Source organism: Dinoponera quadriceps, unplaced genomic scaffold (genome assembly GCF_001313825.1).
Source record: "Dinoponera quadriceps isolate SergipeBrazil2010 unplaced genomic scaffold, ASM131382v1 scaffold1651, whole genome shotgun sequence".
Lineage (NCBI taxonomy): Eukaryota > Metazoa > Arthropoda > Insecta > Hymenoptera > Formicidae > Dinoponera > Dinoponera quadriceps.
Window position 1 is genome coordinate 410424 of NW_014555795.1, and position 22314 is coordinate 432737.

The 22314-nt window shown below is 39.0% G+C and overlaps 2 protein-coding genes across 2 annotated transcripts; both read right to left on the reverse strand.

Annotated features, from left to right (window-relative positions):
* Positions 1 to 66: 66 nt before the first annotated feature.
* Positions 67 to 3112, reverse strand: LOC106745430 (cytochrome P450 9e2-like). Its single transcript, XM_014621022.1, has 2 exons — positions 1126 to 3112; positions 67 to 467 (listed from the first exon to the last, which is right to left on the reverse strand). The coding sequence occupies exons 1-2, from the start codon at positions 2682 to 2684 to the stop codon at positions 389 to 391; spliced, it is 1638 nt and encodes a 545-aa protein (XP_014476508.1). The 5' UTR covers positions 2685 to 3112; the 3' UTR covers positions 67 to 388.
* Positions 3113 to 3306: 194 nt separating this feature from the next.
* Positions 3307 to 5372, reverse strand: LOC106745431. Its single transcript, XM_014621023.1, has one exon. It carries the CDS (start codon positions 4813 to 4815, stop codon positions 4525 to 4527), a length of 291 nt encoding a protein of 96 aa, XP_014476509.1. The 5' UTR covers positions 4816 to 5372; the 3' UTR covers positions 3307 to 4524.
* Between the last annotated feature and the right edge of the window lie 16942 nt (positions 5373 to 22314).

The window sequence follows — 22314 nt, forward strand, 5'->3', positions numbered from 1 at the left end:
CTTTCCAGTTATATATATAAAGATATAAATATATTTTGTTGAAATTTTTGTCTGTTAAAATATAATCAACTAAATATATTTTTTTAACTATTTGCTTGTTAAAATATAATCAACTAAATATATTTTTTTAACTATAACAAGAACTAACATAAAATTCTACATTTATAAATAATATGGGATACAGAGAAGAGAATCACCGAAAACACTATAAATGTTTAATATTGAAACCTACGACTGACAAGCATACAAAGAATTAACGGATGCTAGGATAGAAATATGTTTCTTATGCGCTTCTATATACGAACAGACGCTCGCAGGCAATTAACTGACATTCGTCCTGTGGCTCCCGGATACTGTGTTCCCATTGGCTGAGATTCGCACGCTACCGTCAAGCCGCTGCGTGCTGCGATTTCCTTGCTAGTGACTGTCTTCTATTATTTTCGATTCTCATCTTGCTTATGGTCTCACTATAATATAAATAAATTTACAAGATTGTGCAATTTTATTTCCACTGCTAAAAATATAGTTCAAAACCATAACTTTATAATCGTTGCATATAATGAAATGTAAGTTATGTCATACGTATGAAAGAAGATTTTGCATTTCCCACTTGTTTGATTCTATAAATTAATGGAAAATAGCCGAGGTATAAGCGATATGTCATCTTCTTTCTACAATTAACTAACTGCGATCTCCTCTACACATATATAAACATAAATAAATAAATTGGAAGGAGAAGATTTTATTTATTGACAAACCTTGCGAATTAGAAACATCAGGGAGCTGCATTGAAAAAAATTGCTATGTTCAACTAAATATTTACTAATTTACTATTTATTAAATTACCAAATTACATTTAACATTACTCATCAATCTGTATAAAACGGTTTAGTTATCTGAATGTTGTACTATCTTCCTGATATCACTTTAGTTATCTGAATGTTGTACTATCTTCCTGATATCACTAAATCACAAGATATGTGAATAAACATTTTTCATTTCGTATTTATTATCATACATCGTATTATCTCAATAGCATGGATTATGTATCATAATAAACACAAAAGTTTTCTGTATTTGTAACATTTATATCTCAAGATTTGAGAAAACAACAAAAATACCTACAGTTCGCGTGTGCCGTTCGCAGTTTTAACTGTTACAGAGCGATGTATCTTCTTTCTCGGTACTGTTTTCAACCAGAATCCACCTTCAGGCTCCATGATCAAACCCTTTTTGGCTAATTTGAGCGGCATCGGAGTCTTCTCGCAAGGTAGCAGGTCGCAACGTGCCAACATGTGGAAGAGTAATACTTTCGTCTCCAACAAGACAAATCGACTAGCTATGCACATCCTGGGACCCAAACCAAACGGGAGATATGCTCTAGTGTTCAGGATGGCCTTCTTTTGTTCGCCGAGAAACCGTTCAGGATCAAACTTCTCCGGCTTCTTGAAATATTTAGGGTCATGATGAAGCCCAAAAATTGGAATCATCACGACACCCCCTTTCTTTACGATAAAAGGTTTCGCACCCGGTAACGTCGGCGGCAATACGAAATCCTTTATGCATACTCTGTCCGTTCGTACGGAAATCGGATACATCCTGAGAGCCTCGTTTATCACAGCGCCTAGGTATTCCATGCTGTTGATCGCTTCATACGCTGCTTCGCCATTTGTGTCTTCCAGTACCTGATCTATCTCGTTCTGCAGTCTTTTCCGCACGTCCTCATTCACGGCAATCTCGTACATAGCGAAACACATCAACCTCGACGTAGGGTCAAAGCCACCAAGAAAGAAAAGAAAAGCCTGGCTGGTTATGTCCTCGATCGTCAATTCCTTCCAACCTTCTTTCTTTCTCCTATTTTCCATCATCAGCTGCAACATGTCACGTCGGAAGATACCTTTCTCGTTTCTGATCTTAATGATAGTCTCCACAAAGTCGCAGAAGAATTTCTCGACTTCTTTGGGAAATAACTTCAGTCTGAGCAGAGCTGCCAGCCATGGCAGCATTCTGATTACTTGCATTTTCAAGAAGAAGACGGTGTTGAAATTAGCCGCTTCATTGCCGTACACATAGAAGAGGTTCTTCGGGTCTCGCATAGAATCAACGTTGATGCCGAAAGCGCAGGCTGTGATCACATCGTTGGTATATCGTGTGAAGGTATCCTTAGCTTCTATCACGCTCTGGTCCGGCGGTAGTTGCGCTATGAAATTAGCGAACTCAGCAGCGTAGTCCGACATCAGCTTGAACATGCTCTTTACTTTGCTGGAAGTGAAGGCAGGGCTTAGTATGCCTCGCACTGCCCGCCATCTCTTGTCGTTTAGGCCGAAGAGATTTTTTCCGATCAATGGATCTTGATCCTTGCTGATGAAGTTGTGATGATTCGGGAATATGTTGAATTGTTGGAGCGTGATGGACTTGATGAGCTCAGGGTCACGTAGCAATATTGTCGGCAATGAATACTCAAATATACCGGTGTACTTAGCCTCGTGATGTAGGTCGTATATATTCTTCAAGATATCGGCAAAGCACTGCTTACGCAGAATCATCGACCCCATGTTGCCTACGATTGGGAGTGGCTGCATGTACGGTATATTATGCTTTTTGAACACGTTCAGATTCTTGAAGAGGAGATAATAAAGACCCAAGGCGCCGGCTATCACCGAGAAGGCAATCGCATACATCATGTTTAATGAATTTTTTCGCACTAAACTGACTGATGCGCTGTATGACGTTATGTCGAATTATATTCACTTATAAATTCCACGATTCTGACGGAATCGGTATCTGCCCGATATTTATGCGGTGAACTTACGGAATTTAATTATAATTTACTTGCTTCGCCTATTGACTATATGTTACAAAATAATCAAAAGTAAGATCGTAGTAAGATTTGACTATGCGCCGTTGACATTCAACAGCCGACTACTGCTGCACTGCGCGATCTTGTACGTATAAATACTCGTGAAATGATCGCTTATGTAACATTTGCCAATATGCATTTTGTGCAATGGAGAATAACCAACGTTCTTCTGATACCAAAAGTTTATCTGATACCAAAAGTCTTCTGCAAAAGTTAGTTGCCAATACTAACGAAACAATTATATTCGTTTGTATTATAGTATTTACGTTATCATGATGTCATTTGCTTTATAATATTTGGTAATTGCAATATTCGAGCACAATCTTTAATCAAGGAGGAGGTTATTGAAGTTATCTCTCTTTTGAATTATAAACAAAATGACACACGATATGAGACATATTCACATTTGCAGAGCGTAATTTTAAAAAATATTTTGCTTGAAAGTGATGCATTTTATTAAAGTATTCGTCTCAATTGATGTGTGCCTGACCTATGACAAGCAATTAAGTTTTTCCTTTGCTATTTTTATAAGGAAGTTAGAGTGTTTTTTAGTTGAAAAGTTATGTCACACAAAGGAATGGCCCAGAAATATCAGCATAGTATCAAGCAGTGAAGCAGTGTGTAATTCAGTTTTCTTTGCTTATTTTTGAGGTGTTTGTATCTCTTTTCAGCTGTTTTTGAACTGAATATGCATCTCTTAAATTGAAGTGCGCCGCCAGAAAATTTATCTCCCATAAACAGAAATTCTAAAAATTTTGGGGTCTACAAATTTTAGGGAACATTTGGGAGATTTAAAAATTTAGAACTTTTGTGCTGTTTTTAACTCTTTCGTTACGGATGCAGACTACAGTCGGTATCCGCGCGATGACTTGTGTGTACGGGTGCTGACTACATAATCAGTGTCCGTGCGACCTGTGTATCGGGTGCTAAATATAGTCGGCATGTATGCAACCACCTACAACGACTCTTGTCGGAGTATTTTTACGGTACAGAACGGTACTCTAATATAAAACAAAGATTAGAGTACAAAATCTCTTTTGAATTGTTGTAAGTAATTGAAGTTGAAAATAAGGTAATTGGAAAATCGGGAGCAATAGTAGAATCACTTATGAAGCCCTACCTAGGAAAAGGCCTTTCTGTAGATAACTGGTATTCAAGTCCAGCCTTATTCAATATATTATATAATTTCCTCAATTATGAGGAAAATGGACGTTGACAGTCGTTCCCTTGTGCCGAAATCGGCGGTGGAAGAAAGCGTCTGCGCGCCTTGCGCTGCTGTGTGTATTTCCCTCGCAGACGGTAGACCGAGGGGGGCTCTTCTTTGGTCTGTCTCGTCTACTGCGAGAAGCTGTGTTTTCGGAGGAAAGTACTAAGAAGGGTGTGTGTCCTTGGCGGACTTCCACCGAGCATCGGCAGCGATGCGCACCCGTTGCCTCTCTCCTCTCAACCACTAGAATATCTTATTGGAGAGACCGACACTATCGCTACACCGAAGATACCAAGGAATAAGGGGGGAGTCGCGAACCAAAGACTACAGGACACCGTAAAAGGAGAAGTCCAAAAATACGGCTAACGTATGCCGCGACCGAGAAGACCAAAGGTACGCTGTGAACCACAGGAAATGACCAATGAAACGCAAGGCAAAACAAGAAAAAGGTCGCGTACTAGCACGAGAATGCTCGTAGATATACTCTTGCGAGAGTATATTTTCGCTGCCTGAGATGAAAGATCCCGATGTACTTGGAGTCCGGGTGGATGTTGTACGCCGCTTGGATCATCTCGGTGTAAGTCTTCGGGAACACAAACAGCTCCAGGAGTTCTTGCAGGACGGAGACTCGTCTGCCGTGCGGAATCCCGTGTTGCCGAAACACGTTCTGTGTGCTTTCCGGCGACGAGAAATAGTATATGACCAGCAGGAACACCAATATCGACAAGACTATCGTCCAGGGGTCCATGGCGTACGTTTGATCGAGATTCTGTCCGATCGAGCCCTTCGTTTCAGGCCAAGTCAAACAACGAAGTCACGGAATAAAGTTCGTGTCAATAGCGAGCTCTCGCGACCACGAAAAGAGCCTCGGGTTATAGTTGGTTAGCGGCAATGAGGTGTTGACGATCGGCTATCGACGGTTCGCCTCGTCTCTAAAATCTTATCCTCGTCTCTAAATGCTTACAGTAACGCGCTGTCTTTATATCCTCTTCTTTATCCTGTAAAAAATCTATAAATCGTACAAGTATGCAAATTTGCGACGTCTTTGTGGGGGTAATGTTTCTTCGTTTCGCGAGATAACGTCTCTCTCTTATGCACTTAAAATTGATATGAGTGACGCACTTCATGATTAATTCGTGCAATTGCGCTTAATTGTAACACTTCGTGAAAGTCAAAACCCCGATAGAGAGGAAATGCGACTACACATCATATTATTAATTTTTGAGTCTATTATACGACTGTATATCGCAGAAATTATTGTTGAGAAAATAAGTAATGCGAAATAGCTGAAGAAATCCGTTGAAGTTCGATTGATGCACTTACTGATGCAATAAAATATCCCACTTGAGCGTTTCCAAATAATTTTTTACGACTTTTGCGACATGAGGCCGAGTGTTATCATGCAGAAGAATAACTTTGTCATGTCTTTGCTCGTATTCCGACCGTTTTTCTCGTAATGCACGGCTCAAACGAATCAATTGCAGCCTATACCGATGGCCCGAGATGGAATCGCCAGGTTGTAGCAGTTCATAGCGAGGCTTGTCTTCAACGCTAAAATTACCATTCTTGAAACGTCGAAACCATTCCCTACATGATTTATCAGTTGGAGCATTGTCACTATAAACTTCTACAAGCATTCGACGCGCTTCAGCTGCACTTTTCTTCCAATTAAAGCAGAAAATTAAAACCTCCCGCAAATGCTGCTTAGTTAACACAAAATTTGACATATTCAACACAGTAAAAAGCAGGAATTTTGTATGAAACTCAAAGCGATATAAACTGAATATTATTGACAGATGTCTAATCTCTCTGAAACCACCGAAATCAGCTGTCACTTTGAAACATACATAACAGCCAGAGCCATTTTTTGAAAACGAACCGAATTAATTTGTACTCCCAATATATACATCGGTAAGTTTTGAATAGACGCCTGATATGTTATCATTTATTATATACAATCTTTCGCCTATCATATTATTTTATACAATACATTGCATATATAATGCAATTAAAAATAATTAGTTTTAACTAAACTTATAAATAATATAACACAATATGCAGAAGAAGCATTTATTAAATACTGCGCTGCAGAAAAGGAAATAAATAGCAGCTATTTATATTGCGAGGCCCAAAGTGTTACCACATCGTACACGGAAAAATGCAATAGCACAAAAAATACGCCATACTATTGTTATAATAATTCGTGTATTTGCCTCAAAATGCCGCAGTCGTTTTAGAAAGACACCATTTAAAGGGTTAGTCAATTGTACATTTACTTTTTTTTTCAATCAAATAGTTACTTTGATTATATATGCAGTTCATAATTTTCTAGTACATAATTGAATAAATGCTGTCGAACCAAATCTGCTGTCGATTATATCGTTCGAAATAACGGACAATTTAATAATAGGATCAATTTTGTTAGGATTCACACGAATGTCCTATTTTGTTCATTTACATGCATAATTTCATTTAAAACACTGCTGTGAATGAATTATTTTAGTGAATTTTATATATTATTAGGATATAAGGTCGATTTGCTATTGTGAAAAGTAGCTTCAGTTTAATGTACGTTAAGGACCGAAAATTTTTCAGCTTGTGCGATACTTCGACATTATTATCCTCCCGTAAAATAATTATTCGCAACCATTATTCTGCGCGCATGAATCTTATTAGTTTGAAAAAATGTGCCCTTCAGATAAAACACATAGTAGAGAACTGCGCGGCAGCAACGTAACGATAACAACACTGTCGTTAAAAGTTACGGAATAGGCCTACTGCTGGGAAACAAGATTTCGACCGAAAGTTTGATCCAACCAGCGCAGCAATGAGCGCAGCGGTAAAAAAAAAGTAAGAAAGCAACACAGAAAGAAAATAAAGTGTGCAAGGAAAGCAAAGGGGGAATGTAGTTCGATAAAAAAAGGAAGGAAGGCAGAAAAGAATATCATAAAGATTGTCGAGTTTCTCCAAAATTTCTCCAGAATTCTCTTCCAGATTGTAGAAAAAGAATTTTCAGAATCCTAACACGAATGTGAAATTCTGAGCTCTCGTTTCAAATCTACTTACATGTTGTTTGAAAGAATTTGACAGGACCAAAATGCGAATTAAAGGTTACAGTCCAACGATCAAATGTTGCCACACTTCTCGATGAGAATTAAGAATGATTCGCTATCAGAGAATATTTGTCGAGATTTCCTATTGATATGAGATGCATCGCGGAATTCATGAAGAAATTACGTTATAACATCACGTTTTAGCCTCGTTTTTTTCATCTCATTATCTGGCTGCGTGATTACACGTTTCTCATCACATGCGGAGCGAAGGAAAACGGAAAAAACAACCAGAAAGAACATTATAAGAATATCAATGACATTTTCTTGCGATCTAACCGTGATCCATCGAGATCGCCTCGATTTGCTTATGACGCGCCTACTCGGAATGTTCAATTATACGAAGATCGCACAACTTGAGGCCGATTCTCATAGTCACAGTCAGATCACGGTCAAATCGCGGATTTTTCATCTGATTTCCACTTTTCGATCTTCTGGTGGTCTTCCGTTATTCAATCCTCCGGTACCAATCATTTCGAGATTTTATTTTAAAATGCTTTCCAAGTTCTTATATTTTATTAAATAAATAATATTATGAAATATGTGTATTATAATATTTATAATACAAAAATAAAATTATTTTATTAGGTGTGTAGATTTATTCGGCGCTTTCGTCACCAAAAGTCAACATTTATTTATCAATGGAAAGTGTGTAATTTTAATTATCGAAATAATCTCTGTTATTACCTTCTACTATCTATCAGACGGCTATCGAATTCCATCGTTACGAAAACTCGACTGTTTTGAAACAATAAGGTCATCGATAAATTTTCGGACAACTTCTATTGCTTTAAAATGTGTATCAGTTAAATGGTTGCAACGACCAAAACTCTTGGATGAAAATCTAAAAGAGTAAAATCTGGAGAATAAGTTAGATGCAATATAACTTCTTAGCCCATATTAGAGATAGCATTTTTTGTCACTTTTCCACATGAAATCGAGCGTTGCCGTGGAGCACAAATCTTCTCGAAATATTCTCGAGACCTCTGATACTATTTTTTATAAGTGGTATAACTCATCGTGCCTTTGCTAAGAATCGAACAAATTATTTTTGTAACTTCAGCAGCATTCCTTTGCAGTTGAATTGCAAAAAGAATGCGATGCCAAATATGCGCTTTATTGATAGGAATACTGTTTACTACTATTTTCTGAGATTACGCCATTCTGCGGTATTACATAGTGTTTTGTGATATAAACATAAATGGCAGTTCTTTAAAACCACAATATTGAGCGGAAAAAATATTTCCCATAAAATATTCAGCTAATTTGCACATCTAATGCATAACCTGTTGCAGTTTTTCTAACACTTCATTCTATATCATTAATTTGTATGAAGCATCACAGTATTTTCAGTGAGAGAAATTGTACAATTCTTCATTTGCGCAAACATACTCAATAAGTTCTTGTCTATCTCAGACGAAAAAGAAGAGTTTCTTTTTATGGCTTCTAATGACCATCTGCTGATTGTCTTTTAATCATTTCACATTCTTACTTGACAACCATGACACGATCACGCCGTGGTCAGCTTACGTTCTATATCTCTTCCAAAAAACGGTCGTTCTGTGACCCACGTTGCTTGACTTGCACTGAGAGAAAAATATTTTATATTCGTAACTATAATCGTCATAGTGAAATAATTATAGTTAGAGGAATTTATTTTTCCAGTAAGTACACAGAGAAAAATAATTTTGCTATTGTAGCGAAATCATCGTTGCCACTGCATATTCATTACGACAGCGATAAAATTTAAATTAAAAGTTGACATAACCAAATCAGCGAATTATTCATAATTAGAGCAGAAGTAATTTTGTCGCCGGGATAGAAAAAATGTTGCTGAATAAATTTGTCCTTAACACACGCCAGTTTACTTTCAGATTAAAATAATACTTCTCTATATTTGTTCTTACAGCAAAATAATCTCAGCAAAATATACCTAACGAATGGCAATTAATATTTTTAACAAATCGTTTCGCTGTTCACATAGCATCTGACAAATTTTTCTGCGCCATTTTTATATTCATAAAAATAATACAGTCGAGGAAATCACTATAATTTTTCCCAGTGTGACGTGAACGACAATGTGAATGCGAACTCGATGGAGCATTGACTTTACTATAAATAAATTTTGGCCGAGTCATGATCTGAATCATGACCTGACCGTAATAGCATGAATCGAGTGTCAGCCGGTCAAGTCGGGGGTGAATGATTCGTCGCATTACTGATATTCACCAACGCAACAGTTACCGGATTTGGACCGCTGATATCTCTTTCATCTCGTGTACATTGCCATGACGAACAATATTTAGATAACCATGTCAGCACGCTCATTTGTGTATAATAGATGTAAATAAAGCAAAAATTTCCAATCTGTCCAATTGTCTCAGGTGTCACAATATTTTCGGTGAGAGATATTTTTAATCGCGACCAGCTGTTTGTTGTTTTCATAGTCTCGATGTAACATTGTTGTTGATCACGCTGACATGGTCGTGTGTCTCGCGGTCCGTCGACTCCGACACAGTGGAATCACATTACCGATACTCCCGGATTATACATTTACGCTCGTATGACGTACATATGCGTTGGACCGAACACTGCGCGACTCGTAATCGTAGAGCTTTGTCGGGTAGCGTCGCCGCGAGTTCGCGCACGGCCGAGTTCATGTCACGAAACTGCATTATTCGCGAGCTCGCCGCGGCGGCCTCCGACCCACTTTCGACGGTCGGAGGTGTTATTATACGAACGTTACGCGAAAGTTCCGCCCCGCGAATCCAACGGTTGGAAAGTAAGCGTCAAAATGAAGAGAACGCAATCCCGCGATTCGCCCGCCGCTGTCGTGCACTTTTTGCGCGACATGAAGCGAAACGGCGAAGTTAAACGTTTTCTCTCTCTCTCTCTCTCTCTCTCTCACGGCAGGAGGGGGAGGGAAAATTTCCTTACGCGCGCGGAATATACGCGCATTTCCAACGCTGAATACGTTCCCATTTCCGTGAGAATCGGCAGCTATTACGGACGGCAGTTTCTCACGTTGCGCGTACCGAAGCGAGAAATTATTTCTGACGCCCTCCCCTCCCCGATTACGGAGGTTCGACGCGATCTCCGTCGTCTCGGGAAAAAATCCGTCCGGCGATTTCGACGGGCGATCCGATCTCGCGTTTCCCGCCGGGAAACGAGATTTCGACCGAGAGTTCGGTCAGCGCGGCAAGCAAGCGCGCAGCAGCGGTGAGAAAGAGCGAGTGAGAGAACAGCGGGTGAGCGGAGAGGGAAGGAGGGGAGGAGGAAGGAAGGACGGAAAGAAGGGCGTGAAGGGAGAGAAAGGAAGGACGGGAAGAACAGGAGAGGGCTGGCGGAACAAAATTCATTTGGCCAAATTAAACAGAGTTTAGCAATTTGCGCTTAATCCATTTGTCGGGGATCCGCCGTCCGTCAGTCCGTCCGTCCGTCCGTCTGCCTTTACTTCAACCCTCTCTCTTTCTCCCGTCCCCCCCCCCTCCCACGCTCACCCTGCCTGCGACCCCTATCGCGCACCCCTCCTTTCGGCCGCTTCGCTCTATATACTTCACCGGTGCCTCGATCTTCTTCGCCTTTCGAAGCCGCGCGCGCGCACGTATAGGTTTTACTTTAATTCCTCCCTCCGACGCGGAAACTCGCTTGTACGTACCAGGTTGATTGATAAGTCCTTAGAATGAAAATGAAAAAAACATTTCGTTTATTTCCATTTTTACAAAATATCAGAGGTTACGCGCTTCCGGTGGCTGTCACAAATATACCGATTGCCCTAGCTGTCAGCAACTGTGTAGTGAGAGGTTTGAAGGTTGGCATTACCGGAAATTTACGGCGCGTTGAAAGTGGCAACACCACTAATGCGTCATTCCAAAGACTTATCAATCAATCTAGTATGTACGAGACGCAATTCTCCTCGCGATTTCGCGATTCCATCCGCCGCGGTTATGTCACGCCGTTAGCGCGAACCGCCGCTGCAATGTCAAGATCCGCGACGTGTCGTATTAATTTATATGCCATAGACACCGCCGAGCGGATAAAGAAGGTGAACCGCAGCTGAAGCGCGTTACATCTCTCCGCTCGCTCGCTTATTCATGCGAGACGCGGCGTCATGCGTCGTCCTTTATTCCAGTCGAAGCCGCGGAACGCGCGAAGAAAAACACCTGAAATTTTGCATCATTCCCTCCTCCCTCCCCATCCGTTACATTCCAACGTTACATTATTCTCCGACGCCTCTCGCCTTGCACGCTCCCGGGCACTTGGATCTTATTATCACGGGATCGTTGCCGTCCCGCTGAGCCTCTCGCAAACTCCCGCATCGTCGTGGAGCTTCTCGTCTCTCTCTCCCTTCCTTTCTTTCTCTTTCCGGACACAGAGGCTGGATACGGACCGATAAGAACCCGGCGAATCCGACCTTAAGTGTATTGGCAGTTGTGTCCACGTTTTATTTCCATTCAATCGGGTGAGCACCTTTAAGGATCAGTTCCCCGGAAACCCGTAGAGTGCTCCGAACGCGCCTCCTGGTTTCTGGTCCCGCGGCGACCGTGCGGATTCGTTTAACGACAGTGTCCAGCACTCGTTTGCCAATCAGCGGCAACCGCCTACCGATGTTTAGAACGTTTTTCCTTTCGTTCACTCGGAAATATCCCGGTTGTTACTTTTCCTCTTTCTCTCTCCTCTTTAGCGGCTTTTATCTGCCGAATGAACGGTTCTTCGAGCTTTTATCGTGGAGCCGCCGTAGCTTCGCGCCGGTATCGTTCAGGATAGGGGAAAGTACGGTAACGACGCTCACTTAAAGGAAAACTTCAATGACGTTCTCACATTTACGCGAATATCATAATTTTATTAATGACATTTAATCCCAAAGAGTACAATCGTAAATTGTAGTAGTGTAATTATATATAGGAGGTTAAGAAGGGAATATTATTTAGCTTTTATAATATTGTGCATTGAGCGATAATAACCCGATGTGGTGATAGAACTTATTCGACTCAAGATTGATAACAACAATCGCACTTATAGTTGATTAAGCTTTCGTGGTGTGGAGAAAAACTTACTTCGGGTCCCGAGTCAGTATCGCGTCCTTTACGGATTTGTTTGCGACGTTTCGTGAACATTTCAATGTATTTCTTCAGGGCAAGGAACGACCCGAAACTTCCGACCTCGGAATTATATGAGTACTATTTTATAACATTGTATTGTGTGTGGTTATTTGAAATTGATTGAGTTCCAGCCTTTGCAGGTAAATTATGTTTGATAAGATACAAATAAAATTGTAGAAATTTGATTAAAAATTGAGTTTCAGATAATCCTCATATGAGCGTCATTATCCTGTTTCGCCGTATTGGACTTTACTGCATTGCGGTTAGTGTAACAACGCGATATAAAAGCGAATAAAAATACGAATGCAGAGCTAAATGTACGTAGTTCATGGACATAATGATTAACACTAACGATATAAAATAAAGTTGTAACCATATATTGCGCCAGTTGAGATGTTGTAGAGTATTACGAGAAATCAGCGTGAAAATAATAGCAGGACGAAATGAAAAGCTGCTTCGGACAGCCGTTCGACAAGCTAACACTGAGATTCGCCAAATAATAGCACCGATCGCGTGTTTGCAATGCTGCTTTGCTTGGATACATTTGCGTGAACGGGTATGTCAGCCTATTTTGCCCTAAACATTAAAATGCCGCGTACGGAAGCGGGGGGCCACGCGAACTGCGTTACGCATTGCGCAGGAGTCCCACGAATGATACACGTGCGCGTTATCCCTAGATACTCCCGCACAGATTGGATCGCATCACATTGTTCCCTTCGACAGCCGCTGTCTCGCGAGATGTCTGAGTCTCAGCCCGGGGAAGAGCGAGCAGAGTCGACGAATCCGTGGGCTTTAATGCCGTTACGCGCGACACCTACTAATTTCCGCGCGTCCGTGGAAATGAACTCCTCGCCTTGCCTTCAGCTGGGCAAAGGTTAATATAGTTTACGAACCAAATACCGTAATCATATTTGCCTTTATACGCGCGGATAGCGGATATTCGTAGCTCTGGCGGTTAACCGTCTCGCCGGCCGTCGGATCACCGCCGGGAACCGCCGCTCCTCTCTTTTCACCGTTCGACTGTAGACCACCGTTTCTCGGTGAAACATCGCGCTTGTGTGTATCACAAGGTGGACGAGTGTGAATATGTGTGGCCGTCGATAGCGCGATTTGGGGAGAGCGGATTAAGCCGGCACAAAGAGGCACGTTCGTCACGTTCCGCCTGTGTGTATTTACCGCGAGAGAAACAGTGCGAAAGGAATCGTGAAATATTTTTCGCGCTTTCCAGACGTATTATTTCCAGAGTTTCGTTCACCTTTTGAGTACCGTGGACGTACATATATGCGTCTAACGGATTTCTTTTTTTTTATGTTTATATTATTTCTCGTTTTTTTCATCCGAATGTACATATAATATTTATTTACTTTAAAATACAGGCAATGCGCACATAATATTTATTTATTTTAAAATACAATCAACAACTCTCGACGCAAGTAACAGTTATCGACTATCACGATGGGCACTTATATTTATGTTCTTTTACATATTTTAGGAACGGTAATATTATATCGATGCAACAAATTTGTCCCGTTTTTTAACCAGTTCTACATTCAGAAATCTTAGAATTTCTGCGAGCACGGGATCATGCAACTGCCGGAAAGATGGCAGGTTATTGGACAAAACTTAATTGGAGAACTTAGAAGTTCATTGATTCTATTTTAAAATAAATAAATGTTATATCCACATTTTGATAAAAAAAAAACGGGGCGAAATTTTGCATCAATCTAATATATATATATATAATTTTTTTTGTCTCGCTCAATTGTGCTCTTCAATTTTTCAGGAAGTTATTTCTTTCAGCGATTCACTTACAACAACTCGAGGTTTCCGTCCTTTCCGTCCTTAACTCCAATCGTTTTGCTTTAAAGTGCTTCGCACTCAAAAGGTTGACACGTTCCGTGCCAGAATAATTTTATGTGACTTATCGTTTAGTTCACGTAGGTCACCGGTGAGACCCACATTGTCGTATTATTATATTTTTTAATAATATCTCACACATGATATTTATAAAATTATTTTATGATCGTGCTTCGTTTTATATAAAGTAAAATATCAAACGCTCTGAAAGGAAAGTTCAGCGTATGTTCACAGAACATGTTGAAATCGGAAAAATATTGCAGTTAGTAAAAAGAGAAAAGTTTGATTTAACATATTCGTCACACCGAGCGTCACACACGCGTGACGCACTGATTTTCACGGGAAGCTGACGTACATACGACAGCGATCATTTTTCACTCTCTGTCCACATAAACAAATTAAGTCAGTTGCACGCTATTTCATAAAAAAAAAAAAAAACAGAAAATGTAGGGTAGTCTGTGGCGAATAGTTTTCCAGATAAACGGTGGTAGGGATTTTACTCCCTACATTTCTTGGGGTGAAATTTCACTCGAAGTGATAACAATAATACCGCCAGTCGAAATCGGCAGTCGGAGTAAGAATAAATGTTTCGCTCAAGCTTAGAATAGATTATGACTTTGTACAAATGAACTTATCAATTGATTAGAATCAATTTCTTCCCGTATCGAGAAACGGAACACATGATACTCACTCTACGATTTCAAATGGAAATGAAATTTATTCGACGGATTTGAGTTGGAGAATTCGAAAAGAAATTTAAATAATTATAATTATAATTTATTCGGCTACTTTAACTATCTGAATTATCGAGCGTCTCGAAATTTAGCGTCTCGAAGTTTAATCTTCCTCATCTTGAATGAATAAGCTCAGATTTTCAACTGGCGCCAGCCTTAACTTGCGATTCGTATCTAAACGCGCTCAAGCAGCGACTTGTCCTCGAGTCTAACGATTTTGGCGTCTCGATCGCCGTCTAATCAAAACCCCGTCGCTCTGAACAAAAACCTAGGAATCAGATTATTGTCACATATTGTAAGCCCAACTCATTATCAGATATAATCTAGCCCAATCTGAATCCACTTAGGTAAAGTCGAACTCGACCGCGACATCGCGCGCGCCGCTCGCGCAGTCAGGACTATTTCGGGCCGCTGAGATACCCTTTTTTCCCCGTCGACGCATATAAACTCCAATGACCGGGGCGTAAAACTAATGGAATATGGCTGTACCGGCGCAAAGTCGTACGGAATGAACTCGCGTACACACTCGAGGGTCGTTGCGAATGTACCGGCGGCAGCGCCACGTGTTAACCGGCGCGCCCAGCGCACCCACACACCCTGAGAATTTAAGTATCCGTGAGGAAATAGGTATACTAAAACACTGGTACGCGCGATACAGGCTAAAGCAGACGAGATGAATATTATTGCTGACTTCCGGGCTTCTCGTAATAGGCGCTTCGCGAACTTAAAATCTGCCGCGTGTATATCACCCGGTTACACTATCCCTCTTCTCCCCCACCCTCTCTCACTCTCTCTCTTTTTCTCTCTCTTTCTCTTTCCCTTTCCCTCCCTTCCCTCCGTAATTTATTTCACCGAGTTATTTAATCATGCTGTTTCTACTGCGATCTGCGTTCCCTCGTTTAAATCTCCACAACACCCTCCGGGATTCCCCTAATTCCCAGATTATTATATTTACGTTCTTGGGAGAAAAAACAATTATTCAAACGGATCGCAAAAATGTGACGGATAGTGAATGTTTCCGAAATAAACATGTATTACTTGCGACGAACATGCATGAAGCGAACGTTGTATGTCACAATGCACCGGCGTGAAGCATCATCGATTATCGTCCAATCTGCCGGAAGGGACGATAGCGGCCTTGAGTCTCGAAGAAGGGGAAAAAAGAGAGCGGAAGACGACAACGGATACTTCTTCGCAGGTCAGGTTGGCGACGCGTATTCTTGGGGAATTAACACACATTTGCGATGTTATTGCTTGAGAATACACGTATTTGGCCTGGCCGGTCACGTCACGCAAGACACGCAGCGTCTCCGCCCGTGCAGATTCCGCGCAGAAGTCATCAGAAGAACGAAAGGGTAAATGATATTTAGAAATATACAGTCGGATCCAGTTATTTCAATCTTGACACACGTCGTCAAGATTACGTTTCTGAGTAATCTTCGAGAGTATCGTAAGCGTTGTTTATTAAAAAGCTACTAACAAATAAAAGAGGTATTAAAACGATTGTTTTCCTTATGTTTTTTCCTTAATATTTTAGTGACAAATTTTTCAATAATATTTCTTAATAAATTATTTAATAAATATGCAACCATTGCGACCTTTGGAGGATTATTTGAGAACTTTTAATTATAAGAGCTTGAATCTTTTACTTTACTAAATCGATGAATCCGTCGTATACTAAAGTAATGAATCTTAAATAAAGCAAAAGTCCCTAGGTTCGTACTTGTATTTGTACTTCGTATTTGTACGAAATATCCTCTTAGTTATTTTTTTGTAAATACATATGTTTTTATAGAAATATTTCCTCTTAACTATTATTGTATATTTTGTTACATATCTAAACTCAAATATTGCGTAAAAATCTTTAATAATCTTCTCGGGATCTCGGGAATTTTAATATATAATCGACTCAACAGTTTAAACAGAAGGAAGATTTAAACAATACTTCGATAAAATATAACTTGCAAATCTCGCCAACTATTAGTCTTACCTTGTGCTTTTTACACAATATTTATACACGATGTTACGAGAATATTTATTAAAAACAATCTTCAAAAAATCACTGAGGTTAAGCTAGATTAAATTTTTTGGAACGAAGGGGAGCGGCGGGAGCCACACACACATTCGCTATTTCGATACGCACGTGGTCGAAAGATTGCGTTCGTTATATCACACTTCGGTCGCGTTAATTACTTTTTTTAACAAACAATGAGCACAGACTATGACTTCCTGAACATTACTCAAAGACATAATGTTAATAACGTATGTTGGAGACAAGATGATTGACTGTGTATTTCTATGTATTTATCGAGAAAAAGAATACATATTAGTTATTACACGCAATCAGCGACAAAACCATTGCGCCAAATTTGTGTAACGATAAGCTCGATTAGTCGAACAAAAAGCGACCTTGGCGATATTAATAAGGGATATCGCGAAAACTGAAAACGACGTAGAATGATGTTCATTTGCAATTTATTTTATGAATATCAGGAGAATGTGAGATAAGACGGGGCGTTAAGAGAAAGGCTTAATAAAAACAAAACAAACGTAACTGAGATATTTATTAAAACTTTTTTTTCATAATCAATATTAATCAGACTTTGACGTTACAGAACCCAATTGAGACCAAAAGAAAGAAATAAATAAAAAAAATGTCTTCTTCAACAAGCTTTTTGATTTTATCTTATCCTACAACTCTGAGTAAAATGACATAGCATTGAGGATAAAATAAAATAATTGAAGACAAGATGATTCCCGTCATCATTGACGTATAAATCACAAATAAATCTTAGTACATTTTCCTTTATGTCAAATCCTATATAGAATTTGAATACTCAATGCTAATAAATTTGACAAGCCGCTCAGTCTCCCACAGACTATGAATACAAGCTTGCGCAATATATACACTAAATAACATCAACAAAGCGATACAAAATAATAATATTTAGCAGTAATGAGAATTATTAAGGTAATATGTGAACATCCCCATATTGCCCCGTTCAGTTGATTCGTTCTTACTTCAAATAGTAAATGTAAAATTATGCGTGTTTGTAGAAAAACGGAATTCAATTGACATGAAAGACTAATATATCTACTATAAAATATATCACATGAGATTTATTCGCCTCTTTTAATATCATATCACAAACACAAGTTACTTGACACAGCATCAAACAATTTATAAAATTATATCAGATTTATTGGCTTTCGTAAACTTATTCGAATTTGCAACATGCGTAGGCTATTGTTCGTTATAAATAAGCACGTTGGCTCGCTTCTTTCTTTTATACGTGCAAGTCCTCCAAGTTTGCATTTGTGTAGTTATTTTTATACAGTGTTTTTCTGTCTTATTCCGCGAACCCATCTTAACCTGTATTCCCTATTATGCATTGAATTTCCTAGTATACGAACAATGGAAACTGTGTGAAGTATTTGTGTAAGATTTCTTGGATCGTAACGTCAGAAGGAGTATCGCGCGCAAAAACGGGTGTTGAAACTTGAAGTTAGCAATCTCTCTCGTCGGACGGACGAAGGTTCAGCACGATAAAGAAAAGTTTTTCGAAATATCGCGAAGAATTCGCAATCCATATTCTCCAGATTTTGTTACTTCTGACGACATGATCCAATGATCGACGTGAATAATCTGCACGTGGCTTTTTCTTAAACGATTCGTGCGACGACTATCTAATCGAATATAATTGCGATTAATTGGAGGAGTAATAAAAAAGAAGCAACGCGTTATCTTAGAGATAAATGGGATTTGCGATAGTTCTGCAATTGTACGTTTAAGTGCATCTCTCTTTTTTGTATGTCAAAATAGACGCGATTTATCTTATCATATCTCATCATATCTTATACGCATCGAGCAATGTCGCACAGAATAAGACAAAATGAACAAATTGACACGAAGCTGCGACAATGTGTCCGGTGACGCAGAAAATGTAATCTTTTGTTACGGGAACCGTTCGTCTACGATTACTTTTTGGTAAGTCACTGAAGACTAATGTTATTAGAGGCAATTTGTCGTTCTTTGTGCCGCATCATCAAATCACATTTGTTTGACAGTCTGCTGCGTCTTTCTCTCGTTGTACTTTTTGGAGAAAAATCCGCCCGCGGCAACATGTAAACTTCCAACAATACGCCAATTGAAAGTATTGAATCCTCCTCCGAAAAATTCCTTTCGCGGCTCCGCGGTTTCCGATAGAAACAAATAGCGCGTGTACGATTGTATACAATATATAATTCGAAAAATCTAGTGTGGTCTAGTCTAGTCTAGTTTAATTTTCACACATACATACGTATATATATATATATATGTATATATATGTACATATTGTTATCATATAAAATATAAAATAAAAGAGTACCAAATATAAAGGAAACAAAATGTTTGTGCATCGAAAGACAACAAAATTCAAGGAATATGAGGAATTAATATCAATTTTATTAAACAATATGTAAAAAAAAAATATATATTTTTTTTTTTATAATAACACGCATTTTATCATAATATATATAATATATATATAATATATACTCGTACAGATATTTCTTTCATTTATCTACTAAACTTCATCCAATTATTTAATATTTGGAATTGACTAAAAAACCAAAGTTTTGATCTAACCAAAAAAAAAAAATAAATGACTGACCTTTGAGAATTAAAACATGGTTGTTTGAATGTTATTAAATATTAATATTACTTATATTAATATATCTGCGAGAGGATAAAACTTAGATATATATTAACGCACGTACTAGATAAATTTTTTCGACTTACATAAGCAGAGAATAAATCTTATCCAAGCGAATCTTTTCAATTCCGATTTATATAATTCTCAATTATATAAAACATTCTAGATTTTCGTTTTATTTAATATTTGCCTATCTTACACATGATATTATGTGTTAAATATGTTAAGTAAATAATATATTGCTGATAAAACTCCTACGAATAAAACATAAATAGAATAAAGTAAATAGAGTATTGAAATAATCGATTATTAAATAATACTGAAGCTAAATAAGTTCTTTTTTAAAACTCAACATAGAGAACAACGGAGAGAAAACTGCAGTAATTTTTTATCATCTAGATAAAACAATAGTGTATATAATATTTACATCTCGCGATTCTCCATTGGCCCTTTAAATTAGAAATGTTGCATTTGACTAACGCAGAACCAAAATTTCGACTCGGGTTAGGTGCCGGTTGAATGATCGATTTGCGATATGATTTTGTCCCGAGCGCTCGTCTCACGTACATTAGCATGTTGCTTGACTGGACAGGCGCGAGGCGACGGTGAAGTGAAGGCAAGAAGAGTTTCTCCGGCGTGTAAATCACTCTTTAGCGCGGGCTCCGTTGAAAACTTAACAGGCCGAGTAATGAGGAGGCCGTTTTCCCGGCTCGCGGACTACATTGGACGCCTCAGGAGTGCTTTTACTTAATGCTTTCGAGTTGTTCTCGAGGGGCGTCGAGTAACCGACTACTAATGTATATACACTTAAAGGTGCCGCGCTGGTACAGACGAGAAACGGAAATTGTGTCGCCTCTTGCGAATTGGAACGTCGCTCCGATACACGTGGATGTAACCTCGTTAATCTCAGTACTGCCAGAATAAAGATGCGTCTCTCTTTCTCTCTCTCTCTCTCTCTCTCTCTCTTTCTGCTCTGTTTAAATATCTCAAGATGAGGCCAAGAATGTCAATTCGTTCGGCTCCATGTTAACTCGAATCGAAATTTTGGTAACATACTAAATATTCAATTTTACAATACAGCAGGAGTTAAGATATAGCAAAATAGTTTCAATTTCAATTTTAATAGTATAATTTATTTCTACTTTGATCTTGATAATGATTTTAATTTTCGTTTTCGCTGTTTCAGCGTCAAAATAAATTGTTCAAGATAGTATTAAAATCTATTATTAAAAAGAAAGAAAGAGAGAAAGAGATAAATAGATAGATAGATAGATAAAAAGAGAAAGACAGAGAGAGAGACAGAGAGAGAGAGAGAGAGAGAGAGAGAGATACAAGAGAGAAATTAATAAGTGTAATTTTGCATGTATTGAATTATGCTCCGAAAAAACGTACGCGATAAATCAATCTTCCACGTTGAAATCTGCTCTGAGTCTCAATCATTTATTTACATACAATTCCCCGTAACTTTTCCTCAAATGTTAACCAATTAGTGTGGCATATCTTGATTCCACTTTTTGTGATAAATATTCCTCCAGCCATTCAATACGCGCGTTATTACATTAAATATTTACTACATTATACATTAAATATTTACTACATTATACAATATTACTACGTTATTCATTAAATAATTATGTTCTCTCACAAAAATTAAAATAAAATAGCACTTCGTCACAACAGTCGCGACCAGGCTTTAAAAAACCTGTCCCATCTCTCCATGGTTATTCACCTACAAAGCTGTTTTTATTAGTTCATGAGCTATCTATTAGAGGACGCAAACAATGTTTTAAAGCGGCAAAGTGACGTCACAATTTCGGCTCGAGTAAGCTGCAGCAAGCTGTCGGTAATAAAAAATGGATACTTTCACTTCTCACCTGTATGAAAAGGAAAACGTTCCTTGTTCCCTCAACGATTGATTATGCGCACGGATTGCGGGAGCGGACGAGAGTGATTCGAAGGAAAGTATTCGCGATTCCCGATGAATTTCGAGTAAAAACGAGGAAGCTGGAATTCGCGAGAGCAACGGTGAATTTATTCGGTCGGAATTTCGAGACTGCGTAACCACTTAAAACATCTTTAAAATCGCTTTTACGAGACGGGCACTCGGATACTTATCGTAAGAAGTCAAAAACTACCCGAAGGAAGAGAAGGAAGAGGAAGAGGAAGAAAAAGAAGAAGCGGAAACTTACGTCTGCGTGGGATACGCCAATGGTGGCGAAAGCCTCGACGATGGATTGAAATATCTCTCAGCTGACTGATTATCCACATATCTCCATAAGAGAGAACGGATTTACTTTGGCGATTTAAATCGAGCGTCATTACACCTTCATTATCATCATCGTCGTCGTCCTTGTCATCGCATTTGTTCTCCGGGCGTTCGGTCGCTCGTATTATTAATTGTCGCGTTATTTGTACCTCTGCGCATCGATATGATCTTAATTAATTTCCGACGAGCGCAAAAATGAAGCGTGTACACGCTTATGTGCGTCACACATGAAGGAAATCTATTATTAGAATATCACCGTTTCCACTGATAAACGCGATATTTGCATTTGTGGCCGATACGACGCGATATGATCTCGCGATTACGCAGGGGTATCGGTATATCGCAAGCAAAATAATAGAAATAATCTGGGTTATGCGCAGCGAAATTATAGTGAACGGCGGCTTGTTGATTGCCGATCATTTCGCACAGCTGGCAAGTCACGCAGATATATTCTCCTCAATAGGATCAAATATACATATTA